This window comes from Cantharellus anzutake (assembly GCF_015039405.1).
Source record: "Cantharellus anzutake strain C23 chromosome Unknown EI90scaffold_8, whole genome shotgun sequence".
NCBI classification, from domain to species: Eukaryota; Fungi; Basidiomycota; class Agaricomycetes; order Cantharellales; family Hydnaceae; genus Cantharellus; species Cantharellus anzutake.
The window spans coordinates 725466-745011 of NW_024066958.1; the positions used below are offsets into that span (position 1 = coordinate 725466).

General features: G+C 48.9%; 9 protein-coding genes across 9 annotated transcripts; 6 read left to right on the forward strand and 3 right to left on the reverse strand.

The window, feature by feature from the left end:
• Window positions 1–191: 191 nt before the first annotated feature.
• On the forward strand, window positions 192–2654 carry EI90DRAFT_3118474 (kinase-like domain-containing protein; the record flags this gene model as incomplete). Its single annotated transcript, XM_039063108.1, has 7 exons — window positions 192–219; window positions 438–481; window positions 776–1201; window positions 1269–1484; window positions 1927–2332; window positions 2407–2489; window positions 2568–2654. The coding sequence occupies 7 exons, from the start codon at window positions 192–194 to the stop codon at window positions 2652–2654; spliced, it is 1290 nt and encodes a 429-aa protein (XP_038920272.1).
• A 2157-nt stretch (window positions 2655–4811) lies between these two features.
• Window positions 4812–6213, reverse strand: EI90DRAFT_3151844 (uncharacterized protein). Its single transcript, XM_039065745.1, has 8 exons — window positions 6093–6213; window positions 5970–6019; window positions 5870–5915; window positions 5717–5817; window positions 5401–5658; window positions 5142–5337; window positions 4989–5081; window positions 4812–4900 (listed from the first exon to the last, which is right to left on the reverse strand). Exons 1-8 carry the CDS (start codon window positions 6118–6120, stop codon window positions 4824–4826), a joined length of 849 nt encoding a protein of 282 aa, XP_038920273.1. The 5' UTR covers window positions 6121–6213; the 3' UTR covers window positions 4812–4823.
• Window positions 6214–6271: 58 nt separating this feature from the next.
• Window positions 6272–7002, forward strand: EI90DRAFT_3013356 (ML domain-containing protein; the record flags this gene model as incomplete). The annotated part of the gene is made up of 6 exons (XM_039056654.1): window positions 6272–6407; window positions 6466–6493; window positions 6514–6577; window positions 6628–6707; window positions 6757–6848; window positions 6908–7002. 6 exons carry the CDS (start codon window positions 6272–6274, stop codon window positions 7000–7002), a joined length of 495 nt encoding a protein of 164 aa, XP_038920274.1.
• Window positions 7003–7585: 583 nt separating this feature from the next.
• Window positions 7586–9390, forward strand: EI90DRAFT_3279579 (WD40-repeat-containing domain protein; the record flags this gene model as incomplete). Its single annotated transcript, XM_039066690.1, has 4 exons — window positions 7586–7673; window positions 7757–8068; window positions 8125–8809; window positions 8871–9390. The coding sequence occupies 4 exons, from the start codon at window positions 7586–7588 to the stop codon at window positions 9214–9216; spliced, it is 1431 nt and encodes a 476-aa protein (XP_038920275.1). The 3' UTR covers window positions 9217–9390.
• On the reverse strand, window positions 8985–10869 carry EI90DRAFT_2967870 (proteasome activator pa28 REG alpha/beta subunit). Its single transcript, XM_039055611.1, has 13 exons — window positions 10733–10869; window positions 10616–10678; window positions 10549–10553; window positions 10199–10499; window positions 10131–10144; window positions 10056–10079; window positions 9991–9999; window positions 9909–9922; window positions 9828–9845; window positions 9634–9764; window positions 9483–9584; window positions 9408–9419; window positions 8985–9353 (listed from the first exon to the last, which is right to left on the reverse strand). The coding sequence occupies exons 1-13, from the start codon at window positions 10787–10789 to the stop codon at window positions 9312–9314; spliced, it is 792 nt and encodes a 263-aa protein (XP_038920276.1). The 5' UTR covers window positions 10790–10869; the 3' UTR covers window positions 8985–9311.
• Window positions 10870–11050: 181 nt separating this feature from the next.
• EI90DRAFT_3041335 (uncharacterized protein) lies at window positions 11051–13813 on the forward strand. The gene is made up of 3 exons (XM_039059090.1): window positions 11051–11251; window positions 11309–13006; window positions 13067–13813. The coding sequence occupies exons 1-3, from the start codon at window positions 11137–11139 to the stop codon at window positions 13648–13650; spliced, it is 2397 nt and encodes a 798-aa protein (XP_038920277.1). The 5' UTR covers window positions 11051–11136; the 3' UTR covers window positions 13651–13813.
• A 106-nt stretch (window positions 13814–13919) lies between these two features.
• Window positions 13920–16901, forward strand: EI90DRAFT_3041336 (origin recognition complex subunit 4 C-terminus-domain-containing protein). Its single transcript, XM_039059091.1, has 11 exons — window positions 13920–14177; window positions 14230–14378; window positions 14431–14535; window positions 14592–15211; window positions 15268–15528; window positions 15576–15776; window positions 15834–16049; window positions 16103–16189; window positions 16244–16352; window positions 16409–16599; window positions 16649–16901. The coding sequence occupies exons 1-11, from the start codon at window positions 13939–13941 to the stop codon at window positions 16820–16822; spliced, it is 2352 nt and encodes a 783-aa protein (XP_038920278.1). The 5' UTR covers window positions 13920–13938; the 3' UTR covers window positions 16823–16901.
• EI90DRAFT_3118481 (calcium-binding EF-hand domain-containing protein) lies at window positions 16868–17578 on the reverse strand (the record flags this gene model as incomplete). The annotated part of the gene is made up of 3 exons (XM_039063109.1): window positions 16868–16990; window positions 17047–17312; window positions 17365–17578. 3 exons carry the CDS (start codon window positions 17576–17578, stop codon window positions 16868–16870), a joined length of 603 nt encoding a protein of 200 aa, XP_038920279.1.
• A 30-nt stretch (window positions 17579–17608) lies between these two features.
• Window positions 17609–19231, forward strand: EI90DRAFT_3151851 (Ran GTPase activator). The gene is made up of 2 exons (XM_039065746.1): window positions 17609–17874; window positions 17929–19231. The coding sequence occupies exons 1-2, from the start codon at window positions 17683–17685 to the stop codon at window positions 18922–18924; spliced, it is 1188 nt and encodes a 395-aa protein (XP_038920280.1). The 5' UTR covers window positions 17609–17682; the 3' UTR covers window positions 18925–19231.
• Window positions 19232–19546: the final 315 nt, after the last annotated feature.

Below are 19546 nucleotides of genomic sequence, written 5' to 3' on the forward strand. Positions count from 1 at the left end.
GCACAGCCCGGTTTACGGCCCAAGTCACATATCCAGCAACTTCGAAAAAGTCCTTCTGCTCTGTTGTAGATCCGGTCACGCTGACTCTAGCACTTATTCTTTAAAGAGCTTTGACTCATCTACGTCACCATCATCCCCCATCTGTTCTCTTACGCTTTGAGGCCTTTGGACTGTCATACCATTTGATCCTGATGTCCAACGTGCAAGGGAATTGGATACGTACGTCCATTTAATATCTCCTTGCTATGTCATGAGGACAGAGCGTGCGTGCGGGAACACCACATATTTCGAAGAGATCGCGATTTCTGTGAGGCGGTAGTGGTGGGAATGTGCAACGGTGGCAACATCATCCCAAATGCAAAACCGCCACTCTTTATCTCTTGATCTTTGTTGTCATTCGAGCTAACGATCCATCCATTCCCCTAAATTTGCTACAGAACTTGAGAAGCTTGGAGAGGGCACGTATGCAACGGTCTTCAAGGTACACTGTTCAGTAGTTTTCACTATTCGATGGTCTTCCCTTTTATGTCGTTTAAAATGGTTGGGCATGTTTTGAGTGGGTGGCGCAAATCGGAGTGCGCATGCGATGGCACCAGTTCATGTCTTGTCGCTGCCGACGTCACAACCACTCTAAACGCCTTGACCACGTTTCATCCTATCCTCGCTCCTATGGGCCCCATCCGCCTGATCAACCATTTCATGATTTTTCCTTCATTTTTTTCCCTTCAGATCTCACAATCTTTGTACCACCCTAAATATTCTTACCCAAATATAGGGCCGGTCCCGTATTACCAACGAAATAGTCGCCCTTAAAGAAATCCACCTCGACGCAGAAGAAGGGACGCCTTCAACAGCCATCCGCGAGATCTCTTTGCTGAAAGAACTCAAACACATCAACATCCTTCGCCTTCACGATGTCATCCATACTGAAACCAAACTCATTCTGGTTTTCGAATTCTGCGATCAAGATCTAAAACGATATATGGACACAAGAGGTGAAAGAGGAGCGTTGCATCCGGACACTGTTAGAAGCTTTATGTATCAGTTGCTGAAAGGGACGGCATTTTGCCATGCGAATAGAGTGTTGCATAGGGATTTGAAACCTCAAAATCTATTGATCAATAGGAAGGGGGAGTTGAAGTTGGGCGATTTTGGGTTGGCGAGGGCATTTGGTGTACCGGTGAATACGTTTTCGAATGAGGTAAGTAGGAATCCCAGCCGAAAGGTTGATCATTTCATATTCATCCTGTCGCCAAATTTTTTGTTAGGTCGTTACTCTGTGGTATCGTGCCCCCGATGTTCTCCTTGGCAGTCGGACATACTCTACTTCTATCGACGTTTGGTCGTGTGGGTGTATCTTCGCGGAGATGATCTCGGGTGTGCCTCTCTTCAGAGGAAGGGACAACCAGGATCAGCTTTTGAATATCATGAGGATTATCGGCACTCCTGACGATCGAACGCTGGGGAATATTGTTTCTCAATCGGTGAGTTAGGCCGTGGCGTGATCATTTGTTCACTTTCAATTTTTTATTTCGTTTTGTGTTCGGGCGAGGCTTTCCCTCGCGAACCTTACGAAGACCTTTTTAATCTCTCGGCCGTTAAACCCTCTTTAGGAGGAATCTGCGATCGACATTCAACACGAGCAGGTCTTACCAACCTTCGTTCCCTTCATTGGAAGATGGATATTCATTAGGCCCTCAGCCACGGGTGTATGCGGTGGTTGGGGTTGATGAGACTCGACTTCATATCCGACTATTCCCCCCATCACGCATTGCGCTCTTCGTTCACACCAATCCCGTCCGCAGCGGGGGTGTAACTGGCCCTCGCTTGGTCTGTATCTTGTTTAAGAGGATTTCCATTAATTAATTCCCTTTCCATCCGATGGATCTTCCTCTCTTGGTTCATTATTAACATTCCCAATATTAGCCCGAAATCGTCATCAAGACTTTCCCACGATACGCCAAGGTTCCCTTCTCCCAAATTCTTCCCAAAGCATCCCCCCAAGCTCTCGACTTGCTCGATCGTCTTCTGCAATTTGACCCTGCTAAACGGATTACTGCAGCAGATGCACTTCGCCATCCATACTTCACTTCGGCCTTACCCACCCCTCCGTCCATTCCTCAGGGCCTAAATGCGTACGCACCCCCTGGGCCTGTGCCCGGACCCGCGGGTCCGGCTGGACCATCAGCACAAGCTGCAGCACCCGGACAAATGGGACCTCCAGCGGCGTATTATCCACACGGCGGTGGACACCCTCCTCCACCTGGAGCTCATGGCGGTATGCCTCCTCCCCCTGGTCCTGTACCTATGTATCCTGGTTTTGCCCACCCGAGTATGCAGGGGCATGGACACCCCACGGACATGGACACCCTCATGGACATCCTCATGCGCATGGATTAACTGGAGGTGTTGCTGCCCCTGTGGCAATGACCATGGCGAATTTGGCGACCGGGATGCCAGCGCCAGACGTTCAAACCATGGTGTATCAGGTACTTCATTTTTTTTCCCCCGTTATTGTATGGGATGCTGAAAGTTCCCGTCTTTTCTGATTGCGATTCGGTGCGGAGCAGGCTCAACAGCAGCAACAACAGCAACATCCACAAACCTATGCACCACGTGGTGGATATCCTGGAACTGGATACCCAGGCGCTTAATATTCCATCACAGCCTTATGCGCACAACGAGGGCGTTTGAATGAGCAATTGAGATAACGACGATTCTATTTTTACAGGCGAATCACCTAATTAAATGCATCGACGGGCGCGACGCCGAAGCGACCAAGTGGGTTCTCATGGTTGGAAATCTCGAAGTTTGTGCTGGATATACCCTCCTTTCTCCTCCCGTATCCCCGAGTTATCGGGCCACTTTGCTCTGTTCACATACTACCGCCCTGTACTGTATATGTTTTTGCCCATTCTGTATTCCCCCTGCATGACTCAGACGCTTTGACGAGTCTCTGGCTGAGCTTCTTGTCTTTAGCGTGGAATACTGTAATCAACTCTGTAACAACAAGCGAGGTGCGATTTCCTTTGATAACATTTAGGGCCGCAATCGTTCTTCCACACTTGATGATAAATAGAATTCTACACTAGATCCTGGTGCCTACCGCGGTTACTGATCTTCCAGTCGACGTGCTCAGCGTATCATGAAATGCGAAAAGTGATTAACTAATCTATCACATGGATAGGGGTCTCCCATCGCTTCAGTTCATTTGATGAGCTAGCCTAGCTTGAAACATGTCTTCACTGTACGGAATATCGTGTTGTACACACAAAGAATAATGACCCCACAGAGCCTTCGCTTAGGTGGAATCGAAAAATTACTTATGGGTATATCAAAAGATAAGACGAAGGTCAGAACCAATAGCGTTAAATAATCATTGATGGGGTGGCCGTGAGCGACCGGCACCGAGTCTGCTCGGCTGGTAGCCTGGCTGCTATCAAATTCTCTCGAGTGTCTGGGTTGGTTTGTACGAAAGCTCGCTTGAACCAACCCACCGGCCCCGCCTAGCGATTGCGATAGTAGGGTACGCAGGTGATCTGAGGGTTGATAGTCATGAACCGTGACCCATGTACTCACACGCACGACCAACTCCAAATTTAGCGTGACACGATTTTGCCGGATGATGAACCGCAAATGCATTTTTGAACCAACCCTTCACTGAGACCAATGAAACAATATCATGATTATTTGACCTCTCCAAAACTTCAACCTTGGAATGCGAGTTGCACGCGCAATTTGGATGAGGAAATGGCGATTTTCCATTTTTGAATGGAAATATATTACTTTTGAAATACAAACGTGTAGCCATCAGCGGGACCTTTTGTGAGCGTGACGCGTGACAGGTAGTTAAGATTATCGGGATTACTGTACTCACACGACCAACAAACGGTTCCCACGGCCTCCGGGAATTGCCGGAGGCACCCAATCAATTCAGTTGTGTTGATTTTTAATTCAATCCAAGACCTTCGTGTGACGCGTGACCGGTTGTTGGTCGTGTTAGTACTGGGACGTTCGCTAGTTCGGGTGCTGAGGATGATCGATGCTCAGGTTTATTAAGCAGGACTAGAGTGCGAGCACTCTTACATAGATCGATGCGGTACTGCCATACCATAAGGAAAGAATCTGCTTTGGTATTCTATTGTGTGGGAGACAACTAGAAGATGTCTAGCATCACCCGCCACTCTAGCTCTATTCACGGCAAGCCACATTAGAAGATGAGGTGATTATGCAGGTACTTTTACTTACCACAGTTTTTTTTTTTTTCGTTTGCCTCTTTCGTCGCCTCACTTGTAAATCAAGCCGCTACAACGCTAGTCGCTATTCTCTAGCTTCTCACAGGCAAGTGACTTAATTGGATAACAGCCGAGGCGGACGGGACGGCGATGCATTATTATCGACCGCTTGTATGAGCTGAACAGCACGACACACGGCGGCCAGGGGTTGTCGATCCAACGGGCAAAAGGATATATGCACGACCTAAACGGCTACCAAGCTCGACACCGTTCGCACAACGCCACAGTTGACGGACTCTGGTCCGAAGCGGCGTTGGGCACATGGGTACGGTCGCCCTCAGGCCGCATGCCGGTTGGTCACATATGCGAGTTCAATCAAATGATGGCGGAGACATTTACGTTATTTTCTGGGCACAAGGTGATTGACTAACGCAGTTGAACAATGCATCGACAGGATAGGCATTACTACAGTATACAAGTGCGATGTAGATAGCATTAGCGTCCATCCGGTGCAATTGTCCGTATCGCATATATAGCATAACCGGGAAAAACAAGCGAAAGCATTTTGGTCGTGAAAGCTGGATTTTCCTAATACTGTGGTCTGTGCTGATATTGGTGTCCCTGGCCTTCAACCGGCAGGGATGTATGTCCGTCGTCACTTGGGCCTAAGAGTATGGATTATCGGAACAAAGCAGATGACTTGTCAGCGACATGACCCCTAACATGCAAAACGCGCATGAGCCAACAACTCACCGTCCCGGGACGGACCGGGCCCATCTTCATAGTCATAATGATACGGTGAGTGATAATACGTCGAGTCAGCGTTGGGTGGAATATACTGTTCCTCTTGCAGGGGGATGGAGGCTTCGCTGGCTTGCCTTACGTGTGTGTAATCTCCCCTCTCACCTCGTGGTGTCGACTGGCCTTGATTGTCATACGGATCAGTTACAGGGAACGCCCTCGAGTTCCATTCGTTGTTCGTTCGGTTGTTGAGGGGGATGTCGTCTGGACCACCAGCATCGATCGAATAGATCCTAAGGTGTCTCTTGTGGTCTTCAGCTTGGGCGGTCGTATACCACCGGGTAACAACAACAAAATAGAACTAGATGGACCATGAGACGGGTTGTCGGATGGATATGCACAACCTTAATATGACGTTACGTGCCTGGATGATTGCCAGTAAAACCCATAGACCGAGCATAATCCCCACGTCCACCCATGCAAATACACTACAAATGGTGTTACTATGCTCGTCAACTGCTGATGTGCTGTTATTCGATTTATAGAAGTGATCCTGGCATTTAGTCACCGCAGTCTTGTGCCGTCCAGCGGCAAGTCCAATGAAGGCAGCAGCCACTCCAAAAGCGGCTGCGATGACTATCATGTTGAGGCGCTGGTAGGTCTTGAATAATTTGGGTTTATCCTACGGAGATATAACATATCGCCGGGGTATGGCATTGCTAAACGTAGCCCATACTTGCCTTGAAGACCCCTAAGAATCCTATCAGCTGAATTCCAGCAGCTGCATAGCACACGAGGGCAAAAATCCATTTTGCAAACGAAGGAAGATTCGCGCCAACGACTTGACGCCATTGTATCAGTTGGGCGCTTGTGTCCAAGCCTTAGCCACTCACTGGCCGGAGCTGCTATCGAAAGTGTGCCAGCAACTATGCCCACAACCTAGATGGAGGCATGAGGTTCGGAGGGAACAGGAAGAGAGGCTGCCCAGCTAACCATTGACTCGATGAGCACACAGTAAATGCCAAAATTATGCAACGGGATTGCTGCGGATGGCGCAAGTGCAAGTGGTTGTCATTCAGAGAACGTCGAAGCCAAGTGGTGAGTGATGACACAAACCACAACAGCAATATTCATGGATCTTCATCGTTGAAGAGGTGAGTTAAATGGCGCCGACTATCGCGCGCAATCCAGGCCCAAGAAGTAGGCTGGGCAGCAGTGCCTTAGTAGTGACGGAATATTCCGAGGTTTCTTATTTCGGCAACGCAGTTCAAATTCAAACCACAACGGCTCCTATCATGCGCATAGGGTCTCTTGCTGCGCTCTTCATCGTGTCGGCCGCCCAAATTGCCCACGGGGCCTGGACAGATGTGTTTAAGACAAGTAACGATGGACCAGTGACAGTAATGAACAGCTGGTCATACAAGGATTGTGGTACGTCCTGTCCTCATCGCAACTACGATTGCCTCCACTTACAGCTTGACCGCTTCAGGACTTCCCACAGACGTTGTTCAGCTTGAGTCAATACAACTCTCCCCAGACCCCCGGTTCCTGGCGAGGATCTGACAGTCACCGCTGAGGGGACCGTCACAAAGACCATTGAAGTCCGTCCATCTAAACTCATACTGGGGCTTTTTTCCTAATGCGACCTTAGGAGGGCGCATATGCAAATGTCGTTGTCAAGCTTGGCGTGATCAAATTGCTCCAAAAAACGTTCGATGTTTGCGAGGAAGCGTAAGTCCTGACTACTGTTCATTCTATCTCAGGCTGACCAATGGCTTAGGCGCCATAACAACGCTACCATCCAATGTCCTGTTGAGGCAGATCACTATACAGTTGTACAGACCGTCGCTCTTCCTAAGGACATTCCGAAAGGTGGGTCGGGTTGAAGACCTCCACCCTGCTGCGATTATCAGTCTGACTCCAGTACTCAGCCAAATTTTCCGTTGAAGTCCGCGGATACACAAAGGAAGACGAAAATATGTTATGCGTGAACATTTATCTGAACTTTATGAAGCCTATCTTTTAGTAGGCTTGAAGCAGTTCTCTTTTCATACCAGGGCAATGACTCCATATTACCCTCTTTATGTAATATATCCCCTCACTGACTTGTGTCCCTACTATCAAGCTCAACACAGAGATGTCTAGAACGTTACGCATGGACACCGCCCACTGAGAACTTCCCCTTGTGTCTCGGTGATCGTTTCACCGATGCTAGAGTGTACGCAAAGTGTCTTGATTTGTGAACATTTCTGGGGGCTTAAGGACCGTAGAGGCTGCCTAGATGGACCAAATCTCCCCCCACGGTCCACCCGGCTCAAGGAATGAGTGTTGGAGTTTACCAGACCTAGATCGAGTTATTTGAAGTGCTCAAGACGCTTCGGTGTTAGGTTAAAAGCAACCTCTGCACTGTAACGCTCAACGAACGTGGGAACTCTTTTCAAAAACGGAACCCATTCAAATTGTTTTCAATTCAATCCCGGATTTCCTGCCTCATGTCGAAGCGCAAGGCGACTGAACCTGGAAAGGTCGCTACAAGCGAAGCCGTCCCAAAAGTTCGCAAAGATGGAGTCTCCTTAAAACGACCGTCACTTCCCCTCGAGGACCCCGAGATGGGAGAATTTGAGGATGAATGGGAGGACGAATTTGAGGAGGACGAAAATGTTGTCGATCGAACTGCCGATAAGTTAGCAGGCGAGTGTATTTTCATTCCTGCAATATATTTTATCTTACTCATGAGCTTCCATGAATTTAATCCTTTCTTTTAGAGATGGATCTCGAAGACGAAGTGGTTCCACCAATCGAGGACGAGGAACCCCCGGCTCCAAAAAAAAGATTATTCCTCCCGGGGTCGTATGAATTAGAGGATGATGAAGTACTTGAGCCAGATATGTCGGTTTATGAGATGCTTCATCCAATGGGCGTTACATGGTCATGTTTATCGTTCGATGTGCTCCGGGACCACTTGGGCGACCAGAGAGCTCACTACCCTGCTACTGCCTTCATCGTCACTGGTACTCAGACACCCAAAGGGACAGCAAATGAACTCCTCGTCATTAAGATGAGTGGGCTACACAAGAATAGGATGGTCGATGGTGAGTTTTGTTTATCGTTCTTCAGTCATTGTCTGGGTATTTATCAAATTCTTCAGATTCTGACTCTGAAGATTCTGAGGATGAAGATGCAGTGGAGGATGATCCGGTAGTAGAAATGAAATCCATTCCACATACCGGTGGTGTCAATCGAGTGCGTGCCCAAAGCCTTCCACAAACCATTGGTCTGCCACCCGTCTCAAGTCCGTATTATGCCGCCTCGTGGGCAGAAACCGGGAAGGTTCACATTTGGGATGTCCGCCCGCTCATCGAAGCTCTCAATGTACCAGGGCATTTCTTTGACCGGAAAACCCTTAGCAAGGGAGTTTATACCGTGCAATCTCACGGAAAGGCGGAAGGATTTGCAATGGACTGGTCGCCCGTATACCCTAATATGCCCGCCCCACGCCTCCTCACAGGGGACATCCACTCCAAAATCTATCTCACGTCCGCCACTCCCACGGGTTTCAAAACGGATGGTCAAGCCTTTAATTCGCATTCTAGTTCGGTTGAAGATATTCAATGGTCCCCATCGGAGTCGACCGTCTTTGCGTCCTGTTCAGCCGATCAAAGCATTCGGATTTGGGATGTGCGCGTGAAGGGGCGGAAAAGTGTTCTCAATGTTGAAGGGGCTCACGACAGCGACGTAAATGTTATCAGCTGGAATAGAGAGACATCTTACCTTCTGGTCAGTGGAGGGGACGAGGGTAACATCAAAATTTGGGACATGCGAAACTTCAAAGGGTACACCCTTAATCACTTCAAAGAATTGAAATCTATACTGATAATTCATCTGTACTTACAGTGCATCGGCACCAGCTCCTTCACCAGTCGCTTCCTTTGGCTGGCATACTGCACCCATCACATCTATAGAATGGAGCCCGACTGAGGAATCCGCTTTTGCAGCTTCCGGCGCCGACGATCAGATAACTTTGTGGGACCTCTCGGTAGAAGCAGACGACGAGGATGTTGGTGCAAAGGAAATGGTCACGGCGCAAGGCGAGGCAACGAAGACCGTCCCTCCACAGCTGCTGTTTTCTCATCAGGGTCAAAAAGAGATCAAAGAGGTTCATTGGCATCAACAGATTCCCGGGGCAGTGATAAGCACGGCGGCAGAGGGATTTAACGTATTTAAGACAATTTCCTTCTAAACACGACGCGGGGTGTTGCTTTGCGTATGGGTAGTCCTTGCTGATATATATATGGCAAGATACCATTATATGACCAACATCGGGTGACAGGACGTTCAATACATTCCAAGACTGTTATTACCCTTGGGTGAACGTATCTAGAAAGCGATGTCTTGAGCTTGATGGAACACTTGGAGGAATACCTATGTTACCTTTTGAATATTCTTCACCCCCAAAAGACGACGTCATTTACAAGTTTTGGACATTATGGAGAGATGTCCACGCACCTTTTGGAGAATATCAAACAATATTGCATACACATTGCGGACATCGTGCAAGTGTTGTCGAGTCATAAACAGCTGCTTCTCGTCATGATCCCTCAGAGCCAACTGCGTCGACATGATTCGGCATGGTCAAGACACTAATGCTAACACTTACCACGTAATCCTCAACATTTGGATATTTTATTAGTTTTGAACAGATCTTCGCCCTGTTCCCGTGTTGCACACGCATCGTATCTCGAAGTCCATAAGCGCTTTCTTGTGCACGACCTAATTCATTCAGCACCTCTATCGAACGAACGAATAACGGGATAAATCGGGAGTGTTTTAAGGTTGTGGGAGATGTATTACCTTCCTGGATTTGAACCCCTGTAAAGTGAAGTAGACGGTAAAACCGGCGAAACAGGACTATTGGGCTAAGTCAGCACATACCGAAGTTGTCCCCACTAATAGTGGAACGTGAAATGCAATGCATTAGATCTCAGGGCGGGGTGCAAGATTGTATGTCCCTTACTCTTCAATTCTAGAGGTTAAACATATCAGATTAAGAGAAGACCGGGCGGATATCATGCGCCCTGCCTTGGCATAGTCAAATTTATCCATCTGACACAAAGTAAGATGAGCAGGCGAAAGGACGAGGAATGGATTACGCACAGCTTGACTTTGTCCTACTCGCCATTGAATATTAGGACGGCCCGACGTAAGAATAAAGTCACACTTACACATAGTTCTATCAAGGCTTGAAACTCGAGCTTGTTCCTCTCCTGCAACTTTCGGATATGATGGTTGGCAACAACTCTCTGAGGATAAATAGCACCGCCAGAATCCCTGTCTTGAGTTGCCACTGGCTCCCCATTCGAGACATCTCCAACGGAACGTTTCCTTCGCTTTGGATCTGGGGATGAGTTTGATGACGAGGACGTCGGAGGAGGGTACACGGTCACGTCAGTAGTTGTGTGGATGTTTGAAAGGCTGTACTCTGACGACTCCAGATCTGTTTCGGCAATTAATGCTTGTAGCTCGCTAGCAGGCGTGTTGGTATAATTGGGTTTCGGGCGAAGGAAGCGCTTACAGGATCTAAAGACATCCGATAGCGCTTATGAGAGTAGAACCCTTCGGAAACTGACGTGTTTTCCTACCTTCTTCGGTAAAGTTTTAAAGATAAGTTCCTCAGCGGCCAAAGCCACCCCACGATTAAAATCCTGCGAGAGGTGTGAGTACTTATGCAATCTTTGGCAGAAGCACCCGCAGCGTACTTGTATCTTCCCAGACATATCTGGATCAAGGGTCGATTGAGGGACTTGGGGCGGCATGATGCTTTGGCAACTGCGACGTGAGGGCGCAAGTCAATGCTCGATGGTTGTTGACTTCCGAGGACCGTATTGAATAGCGGACTTAACCGCTTCATCGTCCAATTCAATGGGTTGGTCATTGTCCCTTTTGGCTCGCCTTGGTGTTCAACTTTGTGCCTTGGCCCGCATTATTGCTCGCTTTTTTCGCGCTACGGGAGAAGGATAGCCCGCCTGTCGTCTGTCTCTCTAACAATCGTCTCGGAACGCGTCATCTTCTGGGTGTGCACCTTGCAGCGCTTAGGCCGCGCTAATTCTGCACTTGTTCAACTAACATATAGCTAGGATTGGGCACAAGGATTTTGACAACTATGGGAACTGATGTTGGGATTATGGCCGGAGAGGATGATGGGACTCCCTCTCCGTTTGGCAAACCACTCGGTCCCGTCACGATAATCGGGCTGGGAAGAAAATACAAATCATTGGGTAAGAACGAAATACGTCGGACTAACCATTGAGCACGCATGGAGCTGAATGTACCAGGAATTTATGGTGAGGGCTCACGAAGAACCGAGACCATCACCGAGTCCAAGACTATTACTACCACCACTACCGAAATTATTGAAGAAATCACTTGGGAATATGAAGTGTATGATAGGGAGACGCAGACCTCGATAGAACGCACGGACCACAACTTAAGCCCTGACGAGGCACCGGAAGTTACGCATATCCGGGCTGAATGGGCAACATTCAAGGATTTCATCCTGCGTGACTTCCATGCATATGCGGATGTTGATCTTGCTGCAAAGTATACCGCTGAAGGTGCTACTTTTCGGAAACTCTTGAAGCACTATAAAGAAGCTTGCGAGAAAGAGGGCCGGAGGGCTGCAGAAAGTTCTGCCGACCCCAGCGGAGCGCAGGATGGTGACTTTCGGCAACGTTTACTGGACATGATGAATTGGTGCGCTGCCAAAGGTCCCGAGCGTGGTATTGCGAGGCCATATCAAAACAAGATTAAATGGGTCTTGTCCTCTCATGATGATACCCATCCGACTCGGTGTTTGGGAGTGGAGGACCCGGGCTTTTTGCACACCATGGAGGAAGTCTGTCGCTGGTCGGATGTTCTTGTGGTGATGGATATTCAGTCATCTCTCCCCAAACAAATGGGAGCCCCACTCAATGCTGATATCGGTGAAAGTTCTCGCGTGTTGAGGAAGCGGAGCTACGGAGAGGAAGAGGAAAGGGCAAACGATTCGCCTCGAAAGCGCTTGCGCACAGGGGATTCTGAAACAATGGATATTTCACAGCCCATTGGGTCCCCCCTTGATAATCCCGAGACGCCGTCATCGGGTCTTCCTCTACCCACGGCTGACGACAAATTGTCCCAGTATGCCATGGAGGCGTTCTCAGCACTCGGGAATCGGCGGCACGTCCTAGGGATACTTGTCGCAGGCACAAAAGTCCAGTTCCGCTACTATGACCGCGCAGGGACAATATCTTCAACGGATATCGAATTGGAAAAGGACGCTCAAGAATTCGCTGCTGCGGTTATGTGCTTTTCCTTGATGACTCCCCAGTTACTCGGCCGGGAATTACTATTCACCCAAATTCCCAAGTCTGCTCAGACCAATTCGCCATTCGGAACGCTCACTGGTGCCAAGATCCGCGTTGATGGTTTGAAATTTGAAATCGACAAACCCGTCTACGTTTCAAGGGCACTTTTTGGGCGAGGCACAGCAGTGTATCGGGCATTTAATATCACAGACCATCCTCCCATCGACGATGAACAGGCAGATGATGGTGCATATTCCTTCGAGGAAAAAGGCGAAATCTACAAACCAGGCGAGGGTCCACTTCATTCTCATGACGAGGAAGAAGAGTATGAAGAGGAAGGGAACGAAGTTGAGGGAGTTAGAAATAAGTCACCCCCCGGACGTAAGAGGGCTCCGAAGGTTGTCATCATTAAATTATCCTGGCAACCAGTCGACTGTGATAATGAAGCTGAGCTTCTCAAAGATGCCCGAAAAGGACAAGAGCCCTTCTGCACTCCTCACCTCTTTGCTACTCGGGTTGGAGGGAAACTGTCCGATTATGACAGACGCTTTAACCTCCCCGATCCTCTAACAGTTCCTGGTCAATTTGCTGATCGTGTTCTTCGGGTGCAAGTAGTGGGGCCTGTCTTGAGGCCTCTCTACACGTGTCAAGATAATTGGAAAGAAGTACTACTGAGCATCCTTGATGGTGAGTGAGCACTCGCTCCACCTCGTGCCACTTTGCTAATCGCTTCGACCGCTCACCCAGGCCATCATGAGCTGTTCGAGAACCTCGGGATTCTACATCGAGACATCAGCGTCAACAACCTCATGTACGATCCTAACGAACCTGAGTATGGCTATCTCATTGATTTGGACCGCGCCGAACGAGTTATGGATGTGGAAACCAAGACAATGCTTACTCGCAATCCATGTCCGCCTGTCGGGACCAAGGCGTTCCTCTCAATAGAGCTATGCACGGACAAACCTGTTCTTCATCTTTATCGTCATGACTTGGAGTCTTTCTTCTATGTGCTGGCTTGGCTTTTGTCGCGCTATAGGGATGGGAAACGCACCAACTCCCAAGCGTTTTCCGAGTGGGGAACAGGCGATTGGGACACTGTCAAAAAGCAGAAGCAATCCATGTTCTCGTCGGAATATAAATATCCTGAGGACGTACCATCATGGGCAACTGCGAGGTGGCTGATTCCCTTGGGCAAGCTTTTCGAAGCCGGGTATGCAGCTAAGGAAAAGGCTGTAAATGAGGGGACGCTGGCGGACTTCGATGACGAGACGTTGGGAGGGCATGTGACTTTCGACGGTTTTAATGCCGTCCTTCATCGTGATGATTAGCGGCGACGGAGGGATGTGGTGCCAGTGCTTGAAGACTAAAATCTATTTATTGAGACGGTTTCATCTGCTCATCTTTGTGCTTGTTTCTAGGATGTTTGTATTATTGTATTGGATGTGTATAATCTCGCTTCTATTCCTTGTTGCTCTAGTAATGTTACGAAGTCATAGAGGTTGGAGTTCTGCCTAAGGAGTGCGGTCGTTGACAATTCTGGGTGGTTCAACAGTGCAGGGCAATACAAAATGAATAAATTGTTGGACCAAATAAGTAGGTCTGAATTAGCGTCCGTTATGCCACCCAGGCGTCCCACTAGCGATCGTTCCTTAGCACTTGACGAACCACCCGCTAGGAAACGTCCCATTGACGATGATGATGATTTATCTCCGGCGAAGAGAACTCGAAGCAGTGGTATTCCGCCTTTAGAAATCTTAATAGAGGGAGCTCCCGGCGCTACGCCCTCATCACTCAAACCAAAGCGAAGGAGGCTGAAGAAGGAAGAAAATGAGATGACTGAGAAGAAAGGGAACGAGTAAGCTGAGAAGGCGTCGTCTATTCAAGCTCATTCATATGCTTCTGTGTAGATCCACGTCGAAATGCGCATCACCCATGGTGAAACGCGCACGAGGACAACCAACCAAAACATCTCCTTCTTGTCGTATGGTTATAGAATCTGTCGAGATAAGCTCTCCACTTCCGCAGTTGACTTCGCTCTCTCTGCATTCTAGAAACGGTGAGCTGAAGCATCTGGTTTCAAAACGCTGAACGAACGGCTTTCTTTCCAGCGCCTCACTCCCCGTCGCGGGTTCGGCTTGTGGAGCCAGATGATGACGACGAAGATGAGTTCAACCTCCGTCCTAAAAGGAGAGTAGTTCGCAAACCTGTCGAAAGTCCCGACGTCGATCCCTTGTCTGCTTCACCTCAATTCCCCTCTCCCCCCGGAAAGGGATCCTCAAGGGGTACGATCGTGGATCGAGATCGACTCTCACAAAGGACTCGCGAGTTCGACAACAGCAGAACTTGCCATCGTCCCCTCCATCCCTCGATACTCCCAAGGAGGTTTTTGAACCTGCGTCATTTATTCAACGCAAGAAAGGTCTGCGTGATAAGGGCGCCGTAGCCACAGATGAGCTGCACTCGCCGTCTTTTCGACACGATTCCGGCAACATTCTACCCGCAATGCATGAAGAGCCCCGAGTCGTTCAGGACTCGGGTCGTCATCGACTTCGAAATCCCCACAGTCTGGAATGCTCAAACGAAAGTCAGTTAACGGTTCGGACTATGAAGGCTACAAGTTCTCCCACTAGGCTGGGACTGAATTCCGTACGAGGTCAAGGCACTCCTCGGTCGCAAAATAAAATGGTAACTAGCACCGACGCTTTGTTGACTGCTCAAAAACGAGCCTGTTTAGCAGCCTTAAGGACCCCTTCCCTCTTTGAACCAGAGGCAGACGATGTGAATGCTATGTCGATGGAGACTCTTCTGCAGCTTCTGCAAGGGACCGTCTATCGTGGCGAAGGAAATAGTTGCCTTGTACTCGGCCCACGCGAGAGCGGTAAGACAAGGGTGAATGCTAATGAGATGGTTTCATGAAAATTGCGGCTAAGTTGAACATCCGCTAGATGGTCGAAGAAACGATATGTTCCCTGGAGGGAAATGCTCAGGACTCTTCGTCCTCACGCGGCTCATCCAAAACTCCGATTGTTATTCGTCTTTCAGGCCACACTCACTTGAATGATAAGCTTGCCTTGAATGAGATTGGCCGTCAGATTTATCTTCAGACGGGCTCGTCTCAACTGGCCGCTGCAGATGATGGAGATTTGGACCCTAGTCACGACTTCGAAGATGAGCCCGCTCTGGGTTCTCGACTAGCTTCCATCTTGGTTCGTTGGTTCTCACCATCAATACCCCAGTACTGATGCGGCCATAGCCACCCCCCGCCCTGCTTCCCACTCTTGTCACTACTATGGCATCTCTTCCACGGCCTACTATTGTCATATTAGATGCATTTGACCTCTTTATGGCACATGCTCGCCAAGCCCTCTTATATTGTTTGTTGGATACAGTGCAAAGCTGCCGGGCGGGCGAGGGCCGGAACGGTGTTGCCGTTATTGGGGTCACTTCACGAGTCGTAAGCATTGTGTGTATAATCCGCGCGCTACATTGGAAGTTAAATTCCTTTCCCTAGGATTGTCTCAATCTGCTCGAGAAGCGAGTGAAGTCTAGATTCTCTCATCGGATTATCAAATGGTCGCCTCCCTGTTCCACAAACACATATACTCGTTACGTAATGACAATGCTGAAAGTCCCAATTAATCCCATGGATGAGAAAGCAGCAGACATGGTCAAGGACCCAGACGGAGAGCTTGAGGATTGGAGGAATCGTTGGGACAATAGTGTAGATGTTCGTACGCATTCTATTCATGCCGGGCACTCTGTTGACCTCCCGATCTTCAGAGTGTTCTCAATTCAAAATCCACTCAGTTGGTTTTGAAGCAGACCTTTGAGCTCATACGGAGCCTGGCACCTATATGTCGAATTTTTGTGAGTGGTCCCTTGTCGATATAGACTAGGAGGTCCCTCAGAACGTTCCCGCAGACCGCCGCACTTTTGGACCTCAACCGGGATAACCTATATCTTACCCCAGAGTTAATTCTGGCCCACTCGAAGATGCAGCGGAGTCCCGACCGGTTTCCATTCCTTTATGGTACGTCATTTTGATACTCCAGCCTAAGCTATTGCTTTGACATGGTCAGTGAACAGATTTATCTTATCCATGTTTGGGGCTGCTTATTGCGTCTGAGCATGCTCGGACAGCTGGTCACGATGCTTTCACATTTGAGTACCTCTTTGACCTATACACACGGGCGGCGAAGCAGTCTGCTAGTCTAAACGTCAGCCTCGACGGAGTGTCTATTGGTCTCCTCCAGCTTTCTAGGGAGATTCTCACTGGGGCGAGTCGAATTCATATCCGTTTGCGCTCTAGCTGACCGTCCTAGTCAGGCCTGCGATGACCTTATCACTTTGCGGATTTTCCTGCCATCTGGACCAACTTCTACCAGCACGTCGCGTCAGTACATAAAATACCGGTGCGAAGCCACAAAGGAAGAAGTACGTAATGCTGTGGAAAGGCGCGCGAATACCCAACTCAAAAGGTGGTTGCAAAAACCTGCATAGCTGCACAGTACTTGTATACATTATTATTATGGCTACTATTGTACATTATAACTTCACGCCATCACTGTCCTCATCTTCGTCTGCATTCACCCGTAATACTTTGACCCATTCTCGGTAATTGAAGTACCCTTGACGATCTGTGAATGGCCCTTTCAATAGTTTGTCGATCTGCAATAAATGACACTTTAACGTTTCGTTCTTCGGATGACAATTGAGAATCGCACCTCAGTGTGGTCCATCCGGTCCCCGACTTCGCTTAGCCATTTGCGTATCTCATCGCATTTAACCTTGCCATCATCGTTCTCATCGAATGATTCAAAGGCCTCCAGTAATTCGGCTTCCGAATCGAGTTCTAGCAGATGCTCTCCCATCATCGTTAAAAACATGGTGAAGTTGACACCTTTCGTTTTTCCCTCATTGAACGCTCCTGCACCCTGACCAGGACGTGCGTTCAGTAAGTCGTCCAGCATTTTTTTGCTGGGCACGATACCTGTCAGTAAGAAAATTAGAGAGTGATGGCTTCAAAAGGCCTAAGCACCAACCTAGGCTCCCAAACATAGCCAAGAGATCCGGTTCAGTGACGATTCCGTCCCCGTCTTGGTCAACTAAGCTAAACGCCTCCTTAAACTGTTGGACTTGTAGAGGTTGAAATAGAGAAAATACGCCTGATGGCTCGCGACGAACTCGGGTCTTCTTCCCCCCAGGAGAGAGGAATCCTGAAGACCTTGAGGCTGATAGGGCATTAGGATACGACATGCGGTTAGGGAGATATCCAACGACTCGCGCCATCAACAAACCACAACAATTCACGCGTCTTTCTGTTTCCGATCCTCAGATATCACGCTGACTTGATCCCGTCCATGTCAAATCCAAAGTCATTCTCAGCTCAGGGGCGTGGTCTCAAGTTTGAGACGAAAGCCGACATTGAACCATACCTAAAACAAATCAAAGATATCGACGGGATCGAAGAAATTCATTTAGGCGGCAACACATTCGGGACAGAACCGTGCATTGCACTTGCGGAGACCCTCAAAGGGGTTAATACGCTCAAAGTAAGCACAAATTACCCTGGTCTGCGTTGGCAATTGCTCAAGCGCGATATTCAGGTCGCTGATCTTGCAGACATATTCACTGGGCGTCTCATCTCCGAAATACCACCTGCCCTCCAAGCGATCTGTGATGCCCTCACACCCATGACGTCTTTGGTCGAGCTTGATCTCAGCGACAATGCGTTCGGCGGCCGATCGGCTGAGCCAATGGTCAATTTCCTCACCAATAATCGCTCGTTCCAGATCCTCAAATTGAACAACAATGGGCTTGGTGTATGGGGTGGTACAACTGTAGCTAGCGCACTTCTGGAATCTGCCAAGCTATACCGGAAGGAGGGGAAGATCTCGAACCTTCGTGTTGTTGTATGTGGGCGTAATCGTCTCGAGAACGGCTCAGCACCACATTGGGCAGAGGCCTTCGCTGCTCATGGGACACTAAAAGAAGTAAGGCTGCCTCAAAACGGTATCCAAGTGGAGGGCATAACGGCCATTGCCCAAGGGTTGGCAAAGTGTCCCAATTTAGAAAGTCTTGATCTGCAAGACAACACTGCGAAGGAGAATGGGACGCGTGCTGTCGCCGTAGCCCTTGCAAAATGGCCAAATCTCCGCTCGCTCAATCTTTCGGATTGTCTGCTTTCCACGCGGGGTTCTTATGCACTAGCATCAGCCTTGGGCAGGGGACATACCCCTAAGCTCGAAACTTTGCGGTTACAGTACGGCGAGATGAATGCCACAGGAATCAACGTTCTGGCACAAGCAATTTCCGATCACCTACCAAATCTCGTTACACTAGAACTCAACGGAAACAAAGCGAACCCAGAGGATGAGTGCTTCACGAACGTAAGGGATGCGCTCGAATGCCATAACCATGGTGATGCATTGGATGATTTGGACGACATGGAGGACTCGGATGAGGAAGAAGAAGAGGAGCATCCAGCGGTGGCAGTGGCTGAGGAATTGGATGCGGCTGAGGCTGAGAAGGGGCAAGCTGCTGCAACGGAAGATCCTGCAGATGAGTTAGCAGCCATCCTGAATAGGGTTCAGTTGGGATGAGGATGAAATGGCCGGCATGGCGTAGAGTACACCGTATAATAGGAACATAGGGTGACAAGATTATAGTTCATATTCTGCGGACATCAATGTGTGTGATAAGCAAAATCTCACAAACAGCTGCCACTGCAGTCACCAGTTTGCGGAGACAGCCTGCGTCACTTATAAATTCGCGGTTGTCGCCTTTTGGTGCCCATCCGGTTGCACACAAGCGTATGGATACTGGGGAAAGGGGGCTTTTCTTTTTCTTTTTTTGTGGAACCACTGTAGCTTTCGCGGTGTGCATGTGGTGACCTACACTGAGGTTTATCTGTCGAGGAGGGTTCCCCGATGTTGCCATGAGTGTATGTTACGTTCGCCGTGGGTATCGATGCTATTGTCAGCTCACTTTGAACTGCCACGACAATGCATTTACGCACTCTGGGCTTCTTACCCTGTCGCTTCTGTATTTCCGTATGGCACCTCTCCAATGGGACTGAACCTATTGGAGCACGAACTATCGAACAATTCCAGGACTAGGACGACTGCTCCAGCGTGCTCAATCGGAGCGAGAGCAAACAGAGGCTGCATTCAAGGTGCCCACGTACTCAGAAACTTCCATTGCAAGCTCTATCTCCGATTCAAC